Source organism: Oncorhynchus tshawytscha, linkage group LG18, assembly GCF_018296145.1.
Source record: "Oncorhynchus tshawytscha isolate Ot180627B linkage group LG18, Otsh_v2.0, whole genome shotgun sequence".
NCBI lineage: Eukaryota > Metazoa > Chordata > Actinopteri > Salmoniformes > Salmonidae > Oncorhynchus > Oncorhynchus tshawytscha.
In genome coordinates this window covers 32,350,619-32,370,985 of record NC_056446.1, presented here as the reverse complement: position 1 = coordinate 32,370,985, position 20,367 = coordinate 32,350,619, and the positions used below count along the sequence as shown (strand labels likewise).

General features: G+C 45.5%; 2 protein-coding genes across 2 annotated transcripts; one reads left to right on the top strand and one right to left on the bottom strand.

Annotated features, from left to right (window-relative positions):
• The first annotated feature begins 633 nt into the window (after positions 1–633).
• LOC112217995 (kelch repeat and BTB domain-containing protein 11-like) lies at positions 634–3,600 on the top strand. The gene is made up of 2 exons (XM_042300953.1): positions 634–1,173; positions 1,295–3,600. Exons 1-2 carry the CDS (start codon positions 1,158–1,160, stop codon positions 2,440–2,442), a joined length of 1,164 nt encoding a protein of 387 aa, XP_042156887.1. The 5' UTR covers positions 634–1,157; the 3' UTR covers positions 2,443–3,600.
• An 11,283-nt stretch (positions 3,601–14,883) lies between these two features.
• LOC112217884 (C-C chemokine receptor type 6) lies at positions 14,884–19,269 on the bottom strand. Its single transcript, XM_024378486.2, has 2 exons — positions 19,078–19,269; positions 14,884–16,909 (listed from the first exon to the last, which is right to left on the bottom strand). Exon 2 carries the CDS (start codon positions 16,901–16,903, stop codon positions 15,719–15,721), a length of 1,185 nt encoding a protein of 394 aa, XP_024234254.1. The 5' UTR covers positions 16,904–16,909; positions 19,078–19,269; the 3' UTR covers positions 14,884–15,718.
• Positions 19,270–20,367: the final 1,098 nt, after the last annotated feature.

The window sequence follows — 20,367 nt, the reverse complement described above, 5'->3', positions numbered from 1 at the left end:
GCAGTGCGTCTTGTTATTCCCAGAGGTGGAAGATTAGCGCCAAATCAGTGCTGATGCTGACACCTCCCCTGTCTGTCACGAGAAAGGGCAAGTAGACAAAATGGCTTTGCTGACCCAGGACTCCATTGGAAATATCCCCTAGAAGAAAGATCCAGAGAGAATAACAATTTTGGGCCAATGTATTACGTAGACTAATGGACCACTTTTTATTTCACTAGGCAAGTCAGTTAAGAACACATTCTTATTTACAATGACGGCCTACCCCCGGCCAAACCCGGACGACGTTGGGCCAATTGTGCGCTGCCCTATGAGACTCCCAATCACGGCCGGATTCAACCTGGATTCGAACCAGGGACTGTAAAACCGCTGCGCCACTCGGGAGCCCACTTGTTGAAATGGATAATGCTATCATGGATCTTAGATGTTATAATGGTAGCCCACCAAGGAATGGCTCAGTAAATGCAAATGAAGATCGAATGCATGGGTTAGCCATGAATGAGAACCCCCCAACCCCACATCTCAACAAAGAGCAGCATTGTTCAATAGAGCCCGATGCGGTGGAGGAGAACTGCCGCGCGCAGGTGAACGTGGCGCACAGCTTGGGCTTTCCCTCTTCTAACTGGATGACGACACGAAAACACGGAGCGCATCTCTCGTGTGTTAAGTCAGCGGTGAAGCTGTGAAAGGTCAGTGTTAGATTCATAAAGCGAGTTCCCAGGCAGGGCAGAGGGAGGGGAGGTCTGCGCCTGTCACCTTTTGTATCAGCGCGGACAGACAGGCAGTGTGGGACAGACGGCTGTGCGGGGAGAGAGCGACCCAGAAGCTACACAGGGGTTTCCCGGCTAAGGCTGTTTACATCAGGACCAGGGCTAAGGCTGTTTACAACAGGACCAGGGCTAAGGCTGTTTACAGCAGGACCAGGGCTGAAGCTGTTTACAACAGGACCAGGGCTACAGCTGTTTACAACAGGACCAGGGCTACAGCTGTTTACAAGCACCGCAGTCAAGGCAGGAAGGATGGGGATATGGGAACGGCGTCTGTGTTTCTGGAGATAAGTCTGATTTAGTGATTGAAGTGTCTGGAAAGAAACTTGAAGCGCATAAAGCCGTTTTGGCTGAGAAAAGTGACTATTTCAAGGCGCGGCAGTTCCGAGACGTATGCCGATTAAAGGGGGTGAGTTTTAAGACTTTGACAATATTGGTGGATTACATTTACTCGTACCGAATGCAATTTAGTAAGGTTAATATTGTAGAGGTCGTCACCCGGGCTAAAGTGTTATAAATTCTTTTCGCAGTTCAAGCTGCTGTCGATAAAATGTCGGAGCAGATTACCGCTGAGAACTGCTATGAGATTTTGACAATAGCCAAAAGGCAATGTATCGGTGAATTGAAGCAGAAAGCCTACAAGCACATGAGTGACAATTTCTTGGAAATACTGCGTGATCCTGCTGTCTATGGGCGTTTGACGGGAGGGGAGAGAGAGCTGATTCTCACTATGAGAATGGAGGGAAAGAGGGCGTTGGTGGTGGCTGAAATCAACGAGGTGTATGACCGCGCCGGGAGCAGACCTCCAAGCCGTGAGAACAGTCGCCCCCAGAGCCCTCTATCGATGGTGTCCCTGGAGGAGAACCATGTGATTTACTATTACAACGAGGAGACAAAGGACTGGAAAGTGCTGACGAAGATGCCGGATGAAATCAACACAAAGGGCTCTGGGATATGCACCATGTACAATTATCTATTCGTAGCAGGTGGAATCAAAAGGCAGGACGACAAAGGCAAGGTCTCGGACAAGGTGTTCTGCTACAACCCTCTCACTGACAGCTGGAGCGAAATACGACCGCTCACCCAGGGTCGGTCTCAGCTCAAACTGGTGTCCATGGACGGGTACCTGTTTGCAATCGGAGGGGAGTGTCTCTTCACGGTGGAGAAATACGACCCTCGCACTGACAGATGGAGCCCTGTGGCGCCGCTACCAAAAGGGGCGTTCGCTGTTGCGCACGAGGCAACGACCTGTAATGGAGAGCTGTTCGTATCCGGAGGCTCTCTCTTTTATCGCCTGCTAAGATATGACAGTAGGAGAGCTGACTGGGAGGAATGCCCGTTCAACAACAGCAGGAAGAAATCCACCGACATGGTGGCGTTCAAAAACTTCATCTACAGGTTTGACGTCAACCGTGACTATGGCGTCAACGTGTTCAAATACAACACTGTGGTGAAAATATGGCATGACAGTGCGTCCCTGGAGCAGACCAACCCCTTGCCCTTTCGCTGTGCTGTCATTGGCAACACTATTTACTGTGTGAACAAGTCCCAAACATTGCAGTTTGTTGTGGAAGAGGAGAATGAACAGTTTTTGCCTGAGGCAGAAGCACTCAAAGCACCTGTAGAGGCTAAAGGCGCCCTTGTTCCATTTGTCCTGGCTCTGCCCAAGACAGCCTGAGACAGAATAATGAACAATATTTACCTATTTTTGGAGACTCACTAAAGCGGCCTCAGAAATGTCATTTGAGGACAAAATATGTTGTGTTTGATAAAAGACTGATAAGAATGATAAATGAAATAATTTGTCAATTTTCATGAACAGTATTTGTAATTCCTACCAGAGGACAGTAATATTGTGATAGGCTTCTCTTATCTTGCCTCTATGGCTATACACTTCAACAGCTCTACAGAAACAATGTAGCCTACTGTATAGACCTAGGTGATGTCAATAGGCAGAACTTTTTCATCAACAGCACTGCCAAAGCAATATTTATTCCCAAGTGTTTATAATTCAATGTCAATATAACTATTGCATGATTCAAATAGTTTTCCTCTCTGAGTGTATTACCTGTTATTACTAAGTGGAAACATTGCCCTGTTCTTTCTTAGAGCAGGAATAAAACGTGTTGCAAAGCAGCTTTTGCCAAAGGCAGGGGAGATATACACAATGGGAGATAACAGGGATCCCTGTTGATATAATATAACCTAGCTACTATGACTTTATTACAGGGAATGATAGAACATCCCATCGTATGGTAAAGGATTAGCAGCATCAAGAAACCGATTTGAATGTCTAAGGAAAGTCTGGTTTGAGTGGCTATATTGTCTATTAGTCTGTGGCCTGGATAATGACATGCATTTTTCACATTACTGTAAGTATGGCATCTTTAGGTGGACTTGTCTTCCAAACCCTCTCAGCCCCGATGCCCTGACCACAGGCGGACAGTCTCATTTTGGAGCTGGGCATATTGACCCATAACGCCAACGCTCCAAAATGTGCTGAGTTAGGCACGAAAGATATTTGTGAGATTCATGTTTTTTGACACCTTAGAGTATTTTTTTAATTTTTTTAATTTTTTACACTTTTCACCCTTGTCAGTGGCGATTGTGCAATAGTTTATTTATCAATACATCAATGGACAGCAGTTTGTGAAACTCGACAGCATGTTGTGAAATTCACAGTTGGGATAGTTGCTGTTGCTGCACAGCTTCCTTTTATTTATTTAACCTTAATTAACCTTCCTTATAGAGCGCCTGGAGAGGGCTAAGGCTGTTTACAACAGGACCAGGGCTAAGGCTGTTTACAACAGGACCAGGGCTAAGGCTGTTTACAACAGGACCAGGGCTAAGGCTGTTTACAACAGGACCAGGGCTAAGGCTGTTTACAACAGGACCAGGGCTAAGGCTGTTTACAGCAGGACCAGGGCTAAGGCTGTTTACAACAGGACCAGGGCTAAGGCTGTTTACAACAGGACCAGGGCTAAGGCTGTTTACAACAGGACCAGGGCTAAGGCTGTTTACAACAGGACCAGGGCTAAGGCTGTTTACAGCAGGACCAGGGCTAAACAGGACCAGGGCTAAGGCTGTTTACAGCAGGACCAGGGCTAAGGCTGTTTACAGCAGGACCAGGGCTAAGGCTGTTTACAACAGGACCAGGGCTAAGGCTGTTTACAGCAGGACCAGGGCTAAGGCTGTTTACAACAGGACCAGGGCTAAGGCTGTTTACAGCAGGACCAGGGCTAAGGCTGTTTACAACAGGACCAGGGCTAAGGCTGTTTACAACAGGACCAGGGCTAAGGGTTTACACAGGACCAGGGCTAAGGCTGTTTACAGCAGGACCAGGGCTAAGGCTGTTTACAACAGGACCAGGGCTAAGGCTGTTTACAACAGGACCAGGGCTAAGGCTGTTTACAGCAGGACCAGGGCTAAGGCTGTTTACAGCAGGACCAGGGCTAAGGCTGTTTACAACAGGACCAGGGCTAAGGCTGTTTACAGCAGGACCAGGGCTAAGGCTGTTTACAACAGGACCAGGGCTAAGGCTGTTTACAGCAGGACCAGGGCTAAGGCTGTTTACAACAGGACCAGGGCTAAGGCTGTTTACAACAGGACCAGGGCTAAGGCTGTTTACAACAGGACCAGGGCTAAGGCTGTTTACAACAGGACCAGGGCTAAGGCTGTTTACAACAGGACCAGGGCTAAGGCTGTTTACAACAGGACCAGGGCTAAGGCTGTTTACAACAGGACCAGGGCTAAGGCTGTTTACAGCAGGACCAGGGCTAAGGCTGTTTACAACAGGACCAGGGCTAAGGCTGTTTACAACAGGACCAGGGCTAAGGCTGTTTACAACAGGACCAGGGCTAAGGCTGTTTACAACAGGACCAGGGCTAAGGCTGTTTACAACAGGACCAGGGCTAAGGCTGTTTACAACAGGACCAGGGCTAAGGCTGTTTACAACAGGACCAGGGCTAAGGCTGTTTACAACAGGACCAGGGCTAAGGCTGTTTACAACAGGACCAGGGCTAAGGCTGTTTACAACAGGACCAGGGCTACAGCTGTTTACAACAGGACCAGGGCTACAGCTGTTTACAACAGGACCAGGGCTAAGGCTGTTTACAACAGGACCAGGGCTAAGGCTGTTTACAACAGGACCAGGGCTAAGGCTGTTTACACAGGACCAGGGCTAAGGCTGTTTACAACAGGACCAGGGCTAAGGCTGTTTACAACAGGACCAGGGCTAAGGCTGTTTACAACAGGACCAGGGCTAAGGCTGTTTACAACAGGACCAGGGCTAAGGCTGTTTACAACAGGACCAGGGCTAAGGCTGTTTACAACAGGACCAGGGCTAAGGCTGTTTACAGCAGGACCAGGGCTAAGGCTGTTTACAACAGGACCAGGGCTAAGGCTGTTTACAACAGGACCAGGGCTAAGGCTGTTTACAACAGGACCAGGGCTAAGGCTGTTTAGGGCAGGCTGTTTACAACAGGACCAGGGCTAAGGCTGTTTACAACAGGACCAGGGCTAAGGCTGTTTACAACAGGACCAGGGCTAAGGCTGTTTACAACAGGACCAGGGCTAAGGCTGTTTACAACAGGACCAGGGCTAAGGCTGTTTACAACAGGACCAGGGCTAAGGCTGTTTACAACAGGACCAGGGCTAAGGCTGTTTACAACAGGACCAGGGCTAAGGCTGTTTACAACAGGACCAGGGCTAAGGCTGTTTACAGCAGGACCAGGGCTAAGGCTGTTTACAGCAGGACCTGGGCTAAGGCTGTTTACAGCAGGACCAGGGCTAAGGCTGTTTACAGCAGGACCAGGGCTAAGGCTGTTTACAACAGGACCAGGGCTAAGGCTGTTTACAGCAGGACCAGGGCTAAGGCTGTTTACAACAGGACCAGGGCTAAGGCTGTTTACAACAGGACCAGGGCTACAACTGTTTACAACAGGACCAGGGCTACAGATGTTTACAACAGGACCAGGGCTAAGGCTGTTTACAACAGGACCAGGGCTAAGGCTGTTTACAGCAGGACCAGGGCTAAGGCTGATTACAGCATGACCAGGGCTAAGGCTGTTTACAGCAGGACCAGGGCTAAGGCTGTTTACAGCAGGACCAGGGCTAAGGCTGATTACAGCATGACCAGGGCTAAGGCTGTTTACGGCAGGACCAGGGCTAAGGCTGTTTACAACAGGACCAGGGCTAAAGCTGTTTACAACAGGACCAGGGCTAAGGCTGATTACAGCATGACCAGGGCTAAGGCTGTTTACAGCAGGACCAGGGCTAAGGCTGTTTACAGCAGGACCAGGGCTAAGGCTGATTACAGCATGACCAGGGCTAAGGCTGTTTACAGCAGGACCAGGGGGCTGTTTACAACAGGACCAGGGCTAAGGCTGTTTACAACAGGACCAGGGCTAAGGCTGTTTACAACAGGACCAGGGCTAAGGCTGTTTACAGCAGGACCAGGGCTAAGGCTGTTTACAACAGGACCAGGGCTAAGGCTGTTTACAGCAAGACCAGGGCTAAGGCTGTTTACAGCAGGACCAGGGCTAAGGCTGTTTACAGCAGGACCAGGGCTACGGCTGTTTACAACAGGACCAGGGATACGGCTGTTTACAACAGGACCAGGGCTAAGGCTGTTTATAACAGGACCAGGGCTAAGGCTGTTTACAACAGGACCAGGGCTACAGCTGTTTACAACAGGACCAGGGCTACAGCTGTTTACAACAGGACCAGGGCTACAGCTGTTTACAACAGGTCCAGGGCTAAGGCTGTTTACAATAGGACCAGGGCTAAGGCTGTTTACAGCAGGACCAGGGCTAATGCTGTTTACAGCAGGACCAGGGCTACAGCTGTTTACAACAGGACCAGGGCTAAGGCTGTTTACAACAGGACCAGGGCTAAGGCTGTTTACAGCAGGACCAGGGCTAAGGCTGTTTACAACAGGACCAGGGCTAATGCTGTTTACAGCAGGACCAGGGCTACAGCTGTTTACAACAGGACCAGGGCTAAGGCTGTTTACAACAGGACCAGGGCTAATGCTGTTTACAGCAGGACCAGGGCTACAGCTGTTTACAACAGGACCAGGGCTAAGGCTGTTTACAACAGGACCAGGGCTAAGGCTGTTTACAGCAGGACCAGGGCTAAGGCTGTTTACAGCAGGACCAGGGCTGAAGCTGTTTACAACAGGACCAGGGCTACAGCTGTTTACAGCAGGACCAGGGCTTTGCTCCAATGTGTGCTTTGTCTGGTCACCCAGTCCAGCCAGCAGGGACAAAGAGATGGTAATTCACTCAAGACTCAAGGGGAAAAGACTCGCTGTGAAATGAGAATATGACCTTGTCTGTCTGTCTGCCAGTGAATGAAAATGCACGCACGCACACACACACACACACACACACACACACACACACACACACACACACACACACACACACACACACACACACACACACACACACACACACACACACACACACACACACACACACACACACACACACACACACACACACACACACACACACACACACACACACACACACACACACACACACACACACACACACACACACACACACACACACACACACACACACGGTGTGAGGCCTGTGACTTGCTGCCAAGTCTCGGTGGGCCCATATGCTGATGGTCTCTGCCCTAAGGTGTGCCATGTCTACTTGCTGTGGGAGCCTATAGCCTCTAACAATATAATCAATCATCCCCTCACCTCTCTGTCATAGTAATAGATCCTGTTTCAAAGGAATGACATTCAAAGACATGAAGTCACCCTTACAGTATGTCGTTATTTTATCCTGTTCAGTGAAGAGTACACCTTTGAAAATGTAGCTGCCTTTCCGTGCCGCACCCATTGCTGAGGGCAAGGCCAGGTTTTAATGCACTGTAACTTCAAGCCCTATCTTCCTCTGTCTTTTAGGGTGTTTTTTACTGCAATAAAACACTTTTTGGATGATTATTTTTGTTTTTATATGACAAAGATCCCGCCGCTAAGGTCTATATTCATCTTGCTGCTGGGTCTAATCAAAAGTCTTCATGAATGAGCATGCTGTGTGAGTTCAGTTTATGCTGTGTGAAGTTTATGTGGACCAAGGCAATCGTACTGCCGAACGAATGGCCATAGGCTAATAATACTAATTCAAGGCTTGTAAGCTTGTGAGTGATGGTGTTGGGTGTTTCAGTATGTTTGAATTGCTGTAATAAAAAGAGTTGTTTGGATCTCCCACCTGTTCGCTGGCTGGCTGTTTATTTCATGTTTATGGTTTGACAGCTTCAATGGTTTTCAATCATACTTTATTTATCTGCTGTATGACAGCCTTTCAACTCCAAACCAACCACATTCACTACTGTAGTGGTGTATAGTACATGATCAATTATATTGATGTTTGGTGTGTTAACGTACTGACTCATTTACGGATGTAGGGTTCCTGCACACAAACATACTGTTTCTTTGTCAAATTGTCAAAGATTTCAGCCGCCAAAGTCATAGACTTTTCTCTCTGCTACTGCATGGCAAGCGCTACCGTTCGACCAAGTCTGGAACCAACAAAACCCAGAACAGCTTCTACCACCAAGCCATATTACTGCTAAATAGTTAAATAGTTAACCAAATAGCTACCCAGACTATCTGCATTGACCCTTTTTTCACAATATTGCACATATGCTGCTGCTACTGTTTATCTATCCCTTCATTCCTAGGTACAGCTTCGGAAGTTTACGTTGGAAGTTTACATACACCTTAGCCAAATACATTTAAACTCAGTTTTTCACAATTCCTGGCATTTAATCCTAGTAAATATTCCCTGTTTTAGGTCAGTTAGGATTACTACTTTATTTTAAGAATGTGAAATGTCATAATAATAGTATAGAGATGTCACGCCCTGGTCTTAGTATTTTGTGTTTTCTTTATTATTTTGGTCAGGCCAGGATGTGACATGGGTTATTTATGTGGTGTGTTTTGTCTTGGGGTTTTTGTAGGTCATGGGATTGTGGTTAGTGGGGTTGTTTAGAATAGTTTATGGCTGCCTGGAGTGGTTCTCAATCAGAGGGAGGTGTTTATCATTGTCTCTGATTGGGAACCATATTTAGGCAGCCATATTCTTTGAGTGTTTCGGGTTGTCACATTTATTGTTTTGTAGTTTGTTCATGTATAGTTTTCCTTATTAAAAAACCATGAACTTCAACCACGCTGCGTATTGGTCCGCCTCTCCTTCGACGGAAGAATCCCGTTACAGAATCACCCACCACAACAGGACCAAGCGGCGTGGTAACGGTCAACAGCAACAGCAACAGCGGCGCAAAGAGGAATGGACATGGGACGATGTATTGGACGGCAAGGGTTGCTACACATGGGAGGAGATCCTGGCGGGAAAAGATCGCCTTCCATGGGAACAGGTGGAGGCAGCTAGGAGAGCAGAGGCAGCCGGAGAGGAACACGGCTGGCAAGGAAGCCCGAGAGGCAGCCCCAAAAATTTATTGGGGGGGCACACAGGAAGTATGGCGAAGCCGGGTAGGAGACCTGAGCCAACTTCTTGTGCTTACCGGAGAGCTAGAGAGACCGGGCAGGCACCGTGTTATGCTGTGGAGCGCACGGTGTCTCCAGTGGTGTCTCCAGTGCAGGTGCATAGCCCGGTGCGGTACATACCAGCTCCTCGTATCGGCCGGGCTAGAGTAAGCATCGAGCCAAGTGTCATGAAGCCGGCTCTACACATCTGGTCTCCAGTGCGTCTCCTTGGGCCGGCTTACATGGCACCAGCTTTGCGCACCGTGTCCCCGGTTCGCCTGCATAGCCCAGTGCGGGCTATTCCTCCTCGCCGCACTGGCAGGGCGACCGGGAGCATTCAACCAGGTAAGGTTGGGCAGGCTCGGTGCTCAAGAGCTCCAGTGCGCCTGCACGGTCCGTCTATCCAGTACCACCTCCACGCACCAGCCCTCCGGTGGCAGCTCCCCGCACCAGGCTTCCTGTGCGTGTCCTCGGCCCAGTACCACCAGTGCCAGCACCATGCACCAGGCCTACAGTGCGCTTCGCCTGTCCAGCGCTACCAGAGCCTTCTTCCTGTCCAGCGCTGCCGGAGCCTCCCTCCTGTCCAGCGCTGCCGGAGCCTCCCTCCTCTTCAGCACTGCCGGAGCCTCCCGCCTGTCCAGCGCTCCCGGAGCCTCCCGCCTGTCCAGCGCTGCCGGAGCCTCCCGCCTGTCCAGCGCTCCCGGAGCCTCCCGCCTGTCCAGCGCTGCCGGAGTCTCCCGCCTGTCCAACGCTGCCAGAGATGTCAGTCTGCAAGGAGCCGTCAGTCTGCAAGGAGCCGTCAGTCTGCAAGGAGCCGTCAGTCTGCAAGGAGCCGCCAGTCTGCAAGGAGCAGCCAGAGCCGCCAGTCAGCATGGAGCAGCCAGAACCACCAGCCAGCCAGGATCTGCCAGAGCCATCAACCTGCCTGAGCTTCCTCTCAGTCCTGAGCTTCTCTTCAGTCCTGAGCTTCCCTTCAGTCCCGAGCTATCCCTCAGTCCCGAGCTGTCCCGAGCTATCCCTCAGTCCCGAGCTACCTCAGTCCCGAGCGGTCCCTCAGTCCGGAGCTGCCCCTCAGTCCAGTGGGGCCCTTGGTTAGGTTTACTAGGCCAAGGTTGGTGGCGAGGGTTGCCAATTTAAGGACGCGATGCATGCGGACTAAGACTTTGTTGAAGTGGGGTCCACGTCCCGCGCCGGAGCCGCCACCGTGGACAGACGCCCACCCGGACCCTCCCCTATGGGTTTAGGTGTGCGGCCGGGAGTCCGCACATTGGGGGGGGGGGGTTCTGTCACGCCCTGGTCTTAGTATTTTGTGTTTTCTTTATTATTTTGGTCAGGCCAGGGTGTGACATGGGTTATTTATGTGGTGTGTTTTGTCTTGGGGTTTTTGTAGGTCATGGGATTGTGGTTAGTGGGGTTGTTTAGAATAGTCTATGGCTGCCTGGAGTGGTTCTCAATCAGAGGCAGGTGTTTATCGTTGTCTCTGATTGGGAACCATATTTAGGCAGCCATATTCTTTGAGTGTTTGGGTGATTGTTCCTGTCTCCTGTGTCAGTGTTTGTACCACACGGGACTGGTTTCGGGTTTTCACATTTATTGTTTTGTCGTTTGTTCATGTATAGTTTTCCTTATTAAAAAACCATGAACTTCAACCACGCTGTGTATTGGTCCGCCTCTCCTTCGACGGAAGAATCCCATTACAAGAGAATGATTTATTTCATTACATTCCCAGTGGGTCAGAAGTTTACATGCACTCAATTAGTATTTGGTAGCATTGCCTTTAAATTGTTTAACTTTGGTCAAATGTTTCGGGTAGCCTTCCACAAGCTTCCCACAATAAGTTGGATGAATTTTGACCCATGCCTTCTGACAGAGCTGGTGTAACTTGACGTCAGGGCTTTGTGATGGCCACTCCAATACGTTGACTTTGTTGTCCTTAAGCCATTTTGCCTCAACATTGGAAGTATGCTTTTGGTCATTGTCCATTTCGAGGACACATTTGCGACCAAGCTTTAACTTCCTGACTGATGTCTTGAGATGTTGCTTCAATATATACCCACATAATTTCCCTACCTCATGATGCCATCTATTTTGTGAAGTGCACCAGTCCCTCATTATGGCCAAACAGTTCTATTTTTGTTTCATCAGACCGGAGGACATTTCTCCAAAAAATACCATTGTTGTCCCCATGTGCAGTTGCAAACCGTAGTCTGGCTATTTTATGGCGGTTTTGGAGCAGTGGCTTCTTCCTTGCTGACCTGCCTTTCAGGTTATATCGATATAGGACTTGTTTTACTGTGGATATAGATACTTTGGTATCTGTTTCCTCCAGCATCTTCACAAGGTCCTTTGCTGTTCTGGGATTGATCTGAACTTTTCGCACCAAAGTACATTCATCTCTAGGAGACAGAACGCGTCTCCTTCCTGAGCTGTATGACGGCTGTGTGGTCCCATGGTGTTTATACCTGCATACTATTGTTTGTACAGATGAATGTGGTACCTTCAGGCGTTTGGAAATTGCTCCCAAGGATGAACCAGACTTGTGGAGGTCTACAATGTTTTTTCTGAGGTCTTGGCTGATTTCTTTTGATTTTCCCATGATGTCAAGCAGAGGCAGTGAGTTTTAAGGTAGGCCTTGAAATACATCCACAGGTACACCTCCAATTGACTCAAATGAAGCTCAGAAGCTTCTAAAGCCATGACATAATTTTCTGGATTTTTCCAAGCTGTTTAAAGGCACAGTCAACTTAGTGTATGTAAACTTCTGACCCACTGGAATTGTGAAACAGTATTAGTCTATAAATAAATCTGTTTGCCATATTTGGCACCTCTCCCATGTCTTATTCGACTAGTAGTTGTTCTGAAATTGTTATTGCTTACATTTTACTCCTTCTATGTATAATATAACACACATACAGTGGGGCAAAAAAGTATTTAGTCAGCCACCAATTGTGCAAGTTCTCCCACTTAAAAAGATGAGAGAGGCCTGTAATTTTCATCATAGGTACACTTCAACTATGACAGACAAAATGAGAGAAAAAAATCCAGAAAATCACATTGTAGGATTTTTAATGATTTTATTTGCAAATTATGGTGGAAAATAAGTATTTGGTCAATAACAAAAGTTTATCTCAATACTTTGTTAAATACCGTTTCTTGGCAATGTCAGAGGTCAAACGTTTTCTGTAAGTCTTCACAAGGTTTTCACACACTGTTGCTGGTATTTTGGCCCATTCCTCCATGCAGATCTCCTCTAGAGCAGTGATGTTTTGAGGCTGTTGCTGGGCAACACAGACTTTCAACTCCCTCCAAAGATTTTCTATGGGGTTGAGATCTGGAGACTGGCTAGGCCACTCCAGGACCTTGAAATGCTTCTTACGAAGCCACTCCTTCGTTGCCCGGGCAGTGTGTTTGGGATCATTGTCATGCTGAAAGACCCAGCCACGTTTCATCTTCAATGCCCTTGCTGATGGAAGAAGGTTTTCACTCAAAATCTCATGATACGTGGCCCCATTCATTCTTTCCTTTACACGGATCAGTCGTCCTGGTCCCTTTGCAGAAAAACAGCCCCAAAGCATGTTGTTTCCACCCCCATGCTTCACAGTAGGTAGGGTGTTCTTTGGATGCAACTCAGCATTCTTTGTCCTCCAAACACGACAAGTTCAGTTTTAACCAAAAAGTTATATTTTGGTTTGATCTGACCATATGACATTCTCCCAATCTTCTTCTGGATCATCCAAATGCTCTCTAGCAAAGTTCAGACAGGCCTGGACATGTACTGGCTTAAGCAGGGGGACACGTCTTGCACTGCAGGATTTGAGTCCCTGGCGGCATAGTGTGTTACTGATGGTAGGCTTTGTTACTTTGGTCCCAGCTCTCTGCAGGTCATTCACTAGGTCCCTCCATGTGGTTCTGGGATTTTTGCTCACCGTTCTTGTGATCATTTTGACCTCACGGGGTGAGATCTTACGTGGAGCCCCAGATCGAGGGAGATTATCAGTGGTCTTGTATGTCTTCCATTTCCTAATAATTGCTCCCACAGTTGATTTTTTCAAACCAAGCTGCTTACCTATTGTAGATTCAGTCTTCCCAGCCTGGTGCAGGTCTACAATTTTGTTTCTGGTGTCCTTTGACAGCTCTTTGGTCTTGGCCATAGTGGAGTTTGGAGTGTGACTGTTTGAGGTTGTGGACAGGTGTCTTTTATACCGATAACAAGTTCAAACAGGTGCCATTAATACAGGTAACGAGTGGAGGACAGAGCAGCCTCTTAAAGAAGAAGCTACAGGTCTGTGAGAGCCAGAAATCTTGCTTGTTTGTAGGTGACCAAATACTTATTTTCCACCATCATTTGCAAATAAAATAATTAAAAATCCTACAATGTGATTTTCTGGATTTTTTTTTCTCATTTTGTCTGTCATAGTTGAAGTGTACCTATGATGAAAATTACGGGCCTCTCTCATCCTTTTAAGTGGGGGAACGTGCACAATTGGTGGCTGACTAAATACTTTTTTGCCCCACTGTACATTAATTATTCATTTTGGTTGCCTATCCTGATATGAAGTTTGTTCTATGGAAAGTATTTGACTCTAGCCACAAAATTAAGGAAATTAGAAGGGGGGGTTGGCAAGGCTATTTGATTGCCTGCCGAAATTCTCCCCCCATTCTATCTTGGGACTGCAAGACCTGGCACACTTCATAATCATTTTGGTATCTCATGTTGACCAGTAGTGTGCCACAGAAAGTATTTGACTCTAGCCACAAAATTATGGAAATTAGAAGATGGGGTAGGATTGCGGCAAGGCTATTTTATTGCTATCTCAACTAGCAAGCAAGTCGCAGGCGTGAAGAATTGAGTGTGTGCGCATTCATGCGACGAATTCTGTCAGGGAGAGCTTTTCGGCACAACACCCCAACACCCAAAATGAGTACCGCTAACTATTTCAGTCCAAGTCCAGCATCGAGCAATTCACTTCATGAGTTGGCCTTGGAAGCTGAACTGACACTATTTATTGCCATGGGAATAGAGGAGGACTTGGCCAACAGTTGTTCTCACAGCCATGTGGCTTGCGTGATGGTGTGACTTGCACAGGAGACGCAAAATGTTTGCCAAATACAGTTTGTTTTATCCACTTGGTCAAACCAAGGTTACATTTCACAATATCTCCTTCGTACTTAAACTATATCAAATCAAATCAAATTGTATTGATCACATACACATATTAGGCAGATGTTATTGTAGGAGTAGTATAACTTACATAACTAAAAAATCACAGGAGGATAGTGGCTTAACTGGGGAGAACGGACTAGTGGTAATGACTGGAGTGGAATCAGTGGAATGGTATCAAATACATCAAATACATGGTTTCCAAGTGTTTGATACCATTCCATTTACTCCATTCCATCCATTATTATGAGCCATCCTCCCCTCAGCAGCATCCTGTGTTGAAAATAGGACGATTGTTTCGTTTTAAACATTTAAAATTACATAAGAAATGTTGGTTAATTACAAATTATGATTTGAATAATTTAATCAGGGGTGTCATATATGCTTAGTCATGATTAAAGATGAATTGTTGATAAAGATAGGTTGAGGGCAGAGTCATGAACACAACAGACCCCCGCAGAAGCTTCTCACAACTGTACACCAGGTATTACATAGAGACAGACAATTACATTAGGATCTTTAATTAGCAAGTGAGCACAAATGACAGCAATCAAGCCCCAAAGGTTGTAAACCGGCAACAATTGTAACATTACGTTGACAAGAACATGCACTAATTAAATAGTGCATATGAGGCTGTCTGTCCTAAGAACCAATTACCTAAGACAATAACAGAATTTCACTCAAATCAAATATGACCTAATATTTGGCTTTCTTAAACAACAATACTGCCTTATCTTTGTAGAACTCACTTAATTCTAGGGAAGCTGTCTCTGCACTGATTTTACAATGCTTCATTCCAGACTGTGTAGAGACATAGTGTAAAGAGTGTAAATGGCGCCATCTACTGGGTAACAATAACAATGCTGGTACTTCTACTAATTGTGAACAGTTTGCCATGGCTGAAACCCAGATTACACAGTATTGTTCTTCCGTTAATAAATACATTAGGAAATTAATATAGGCCATAAAAAAAGTATTGTTTTATTTTGTCTTTCAAAATACGTTCAAACACAGACATAAACCACAATTGTGCATTAACCAAAGACAGAACTGCATAAAAGCAACAACCGATATATCATATTCATAAACAATAAACACCAAGTAGAAACAATTGTCATTAAAGTAGTTATCATTTAAATAAACACTTTTGTAATTTTACATTGATTATTCCATGTAAGGCTTATGGAAACATTCAATAAAGATGGCATAGGTAGATTGATAAATGTATCAGACGGCGCTAGGGTTCACAGCAGTAGCAGTCTCCACCACAGGGTCTCGTCCTCACATGGTGAAAGAAGATGCGTTGTCTGTAGAGGATCCATCCATAGACCTGCGGACAGTGGAGACATACATCTCTGACGTGACCCTCGAGAAGCGTCGGGGATTCATGACCCTCTTCCCAATGCACCACACATCCTCCACAATCTTCCTGAAGTGGTTCCTGAACTTCACCCCGATGAAGGCGTATAGGACCGGGTTGAGGCAGCAGTGCAGGTAGGCCACCGTTTCTGTCACTGTCTTGGCCACTTCGGTTGTATCCACCTGACTGCAGGTCTGGGTCTGGAACTTGTTGACCGTGTCGTAGAGCAGTGCGGCGTTGTAGGGCAGATGACAGATGATAAACACGACCACCACAGCCAGCACCACGCGCACCGCCTTGTGCCTCTGGAAGTTCTTGGCACGCAGCAGCGTGACAATGATGTTGGCGTAGCAGAAGCCCATGACCAACAGGGGCAGGAAGAAGCCCACCGCCATCTGGGTGCTCGGGACCAGGATCTTCATCTGACGGGCCGTGGCGTTGTCTGGGAACCTGAAGTTGCAGACTACATAGTCCTCCTCCTCCTCCTCTAAGAATATGGTGTTCTCCAGATCAAACAGTGTTGTAGCATTGTTGTTATCATAGTTGTCATAATAATTTCCAATGCTGCTGTGTGCAGGCACATAACGCTCGTAGTAGACAAAGGTGGGGACAGAGAGGAGCAGGGCCAGGCTCCAGACTGCAGCGCAGATGATGCGGCTGTAGATCAGGGAGCGGAGCCGGAAGGAGCGACGGGCCTGGACGATAGCAATGTAGCGGTCGGTGCTAATACAAGCTAACAACAGCATGCCACTGTACAGGTTGACGCTGTAGGCCCCACGGAGAACCTTACAGGCCACCATCCCCATGGCCCAGGCACTCTGCTCATTGTAGATGATCAGGGGTAAAGCCACCACAAACAGCATGTCTGCTATGGCCACGTTCAGAAGGTAGACGTCCGTCATGGACTTGGCCTTCTTGTAGAAGGCGTAGGTGACGATCACCAGGATGTTGCCCAGTAAACCCAGGATACAGATGACAGAGTGGATGTAGAGTCGCACCACTCTCTCCACACTGTTGTTTTCTTCCATATTACATGGCTCCACCCAATCATAGTCATTCGCCACTGAATTGTTAACTGTTTCCTCTGCATTATCCGTATAGTTCATTTTCTCCTATGGATAAATAGAGAGAGCACTCAGAGAGGAACAGGTCATTCATTTAATAACACACTTGGAATTTATTTCAACATACAGTATGTACTCATGGCACCCCCAAAAAAAAAGCATTTCTGTTTTATTGAAATGTATCCTATCACTATCAACTACTGTATACGTATATTATTTTAACTACAAAGCAAAATTCTGATTGTAGTTAATTAACATCCTTACAAAAGTGTGACTGAAGTAATCTGGAGTCGAATAGGGTTGGCAATGTGGTGCGATTAAGAGAAAGGAAATTTGCAGAGAACCAAGTCACATAACCCCAATCTTGCTTGAGTGACCTAAATTCTTCTTTAAATGCACGAGTGTGGTTAAGTATCTAAAGTGCACAACTGGGGTTGGCTTTCAATGACACACAGTAATTCATGTCAGTATTGTGACTTTTAGGGGCGATGCTGGCATTATCAATTGGCAGTTCATTGTACATTTGTCATTTAAAAAAATCTGTGTTTTGAATATAAAAATGTCTCAATGCGATTGACAAAGACATTAAATTGTTGTTCTGCTTCTGGTTGTTGTTCCGATTATTCACTTCTGCATGGTGGCTGTTCCCAAAGCATAAAGACGACAGGAGTGGCACAGCAAGACAACAATGGTTTGATTTTCCATCTCGCCTGACTTCCCTAATCAAATGTCAACTGAAGCACATGATCATCTAAGTGGATATTGAAGAAATTAATGTATGTACAAGGAGCATTGTGAGTTCTTATGAAGCTAATTGGATATCTAGAAATTATATCAGATGTATGCATGTAAAATAATTTGATGTATACCTTCATCCATGTTAGATGACTCAAACATACTGCATTTCCCCTTTCATTCTTATATAACATCCCCCAACACCTGATAGAAGTGAAGACATACAGTACATCCACATACCTTACTGTTTTCTACACATCCCTCTGAGTTCTTCTAAAGGTACATCCACTGGATTTATTTTCCTTTTCTCTTCTGACCTATTAGTGATGGTGGCTTAACTACAACCATTTAGGTTTTCATGTTGGCTGTGAAGGATCAATCTGGGCCAGGCAGCCTAGTCCAAGGCTTTTGCATAGGATATGTTGTAGAATATGTTTTGTGGGACATTGCTTATTCTCTGCGGTGAGGTTCCCCTTTCCTAGCTGCAGAGTGTATGCATACATTTTAGCAAGATCCTGAGATTTCAGGGGATTTATTCCCAGGTTATGTTAGTTCAGAACGTGTAATAAACCTAAAACAACAAATACAAGCAGTCTCACGTAGCATGGACCTATTGCACACAAGTAACTGTTTTCAGTGGTGTAAAGTACTTAAGTAAACATACTTTTTAAAAAACATTTTTTTGAGTATCTGTACTTTACTTTACTATTTATTTTCTTGACTACTTTTACTTCACTACATTCCTAAAGAAAATAATGTACTTTTTACTCAATATATTTTCCCTGACACCCAGAAGTACGTCACATTTTGAATGCTTAGCAGCACAGGGAAATGGTCCTATTCACACTTATCAAGAGAACATCCCTGGTCATCCCTACTTCCTCTGATCTGGTGGACTAAAGACAAATGCTTTATTTGTACATTATGTCTGCTGTGTGTTGGTGTGCCCGTCTATCCATAAATAAAAATAAGAAACAAGAATATTGTGCCATCTGGTTGGTTTAATATAAGGAATAAAAAATTATTCATACTTTTACTTTTCATACTTAAGTATATTTAAAACCAAATACTTTTACTCAAGAATGACAATTGAGTACTTTTTCCTAGGGTGACAGACTGTTATGATAGAAAAACGTACTTTTGTGAAATGAATGGTAATTAAAATTGTATAATGTAGACAATTACATTTCAGACAATACCGTCAAAAAGTAGAACTAAAACGAGTTGCAAACAACTGTGTTAATTTCAGGTATGACATGTTTAGAAATTAACAGATTTTATTACAATACACACAATGTAATCTACAGTAAGATCTAGTTGAATGTCATGTTTACAAATAAAGATTAAAGTGCATGTTGAACATATTTAACCCAGCAGTTTTCCTTACATTAAGAACAGTAAATGATATATTTTATTAGACAAACATGGTAAGATTGCTTAAGTCACATATTATCCCATGTATTGTGTAAGAGAGGACTTACCAGAATAACGGAGTAATCGTTGAAAAAGACTCTTGGGACTATTCTAAGCCAAGTGTGAAAGGAAGCTGTGAACCTCAGAATTTCTCAATTAGAGAAAACAGGAAGAAGTCAGGTTTTTCTCCGTTTGATCAACCTAGACTGTCAGCTGTGGAACCAAGCAGTGTCGCATCATGCACTTGACGTTCTCAAATAAAAAGCTGTTGGCTGACACCTGCAGATCACACGATCTGAGCAGAAGAACTCAAGAAACATGCTCATTACACCTTAACTCTTTATTGACCTTTGAAACGTATTGACTGTTGATTGCTCACTTCTATTCATTCAACTATCTGGAATATTAGGTACACTGGAAACTGTGTGCATTATTTTGCAGACATGCATTACATGGGGGATAAAGTCTCAAAGATCAAAGTACTTGATATTTAGCAAAGCGGTGTCACTGATTAGTACTATCATGTGAATAAAGCATACATACATTTTACAGTGCCTTCGAAAAGTATTCATACCCCTTGACTTATTCCACATTTTGTTACAGTCCAAATTAAAAATGTATTGAAAATATATTTTTTCTCTCACCCATCTACACACAATACCCCATAATGACAAAGTGAAAACATGTTTTGAGAAATGTTTGCTATTTTATTTGAAATAAAATACAGAAATATCTCATTTACATAAGTATTCACACCCGAGTCAATACGTTGTACAAGCATCTTAGACAGTGATTACAGCTGTGAGTCTTTCTAGAGAAGTCTAAGAGCTTTCCGCACCTGGATTGCACAACATTTGCCCATTATTCTTTTCAAAATTCGGTCAAATTATACTGACAGTTCATATAATGAAATCAGTCAATTTAAATACATGCGTTAGGCTCTAATCTATGGACTTCACATGACTGGGTATACAAATACGCATCTTTTGGTCACAGGCGTGAATCAGAACACCAGTCAGTATCTTGTGTGACCACCATTTGCCTCATGCAGCGTGACACTTCTTCGCATAGAGTTGATCAGCTTTTGATTGTGGAATGCTTTGCCACTCCTCAATGGCTGTGCAAAGTTGCTGGATATTGGTGGGAACTGGAACAGGCTGTCGTACGGGTCGATCCAGAGCATCCCAAACCTGCTCAATGGGTGACGTGGTGAATATGCAGGCGATGGAAGAACTGGGATATTTTCAGCTTTCAGGAAGTGTGTACAGATCCTTGCAACATGGGGCAGTGCATTATCATGCTGAAACATGAGGTGGTGGCAGTGGATAAATGGCACGACAATGGGCCTCAGGATCTCA

Coding starts and splice junctions, on each gene's coding strand:
- LOC112217884 (XM_024378486.2), bottom strand. CDS start 16,903: ATGAACTATACGGATAATGCAGAGGAAACAGTTAACAATTCAGTGGCG.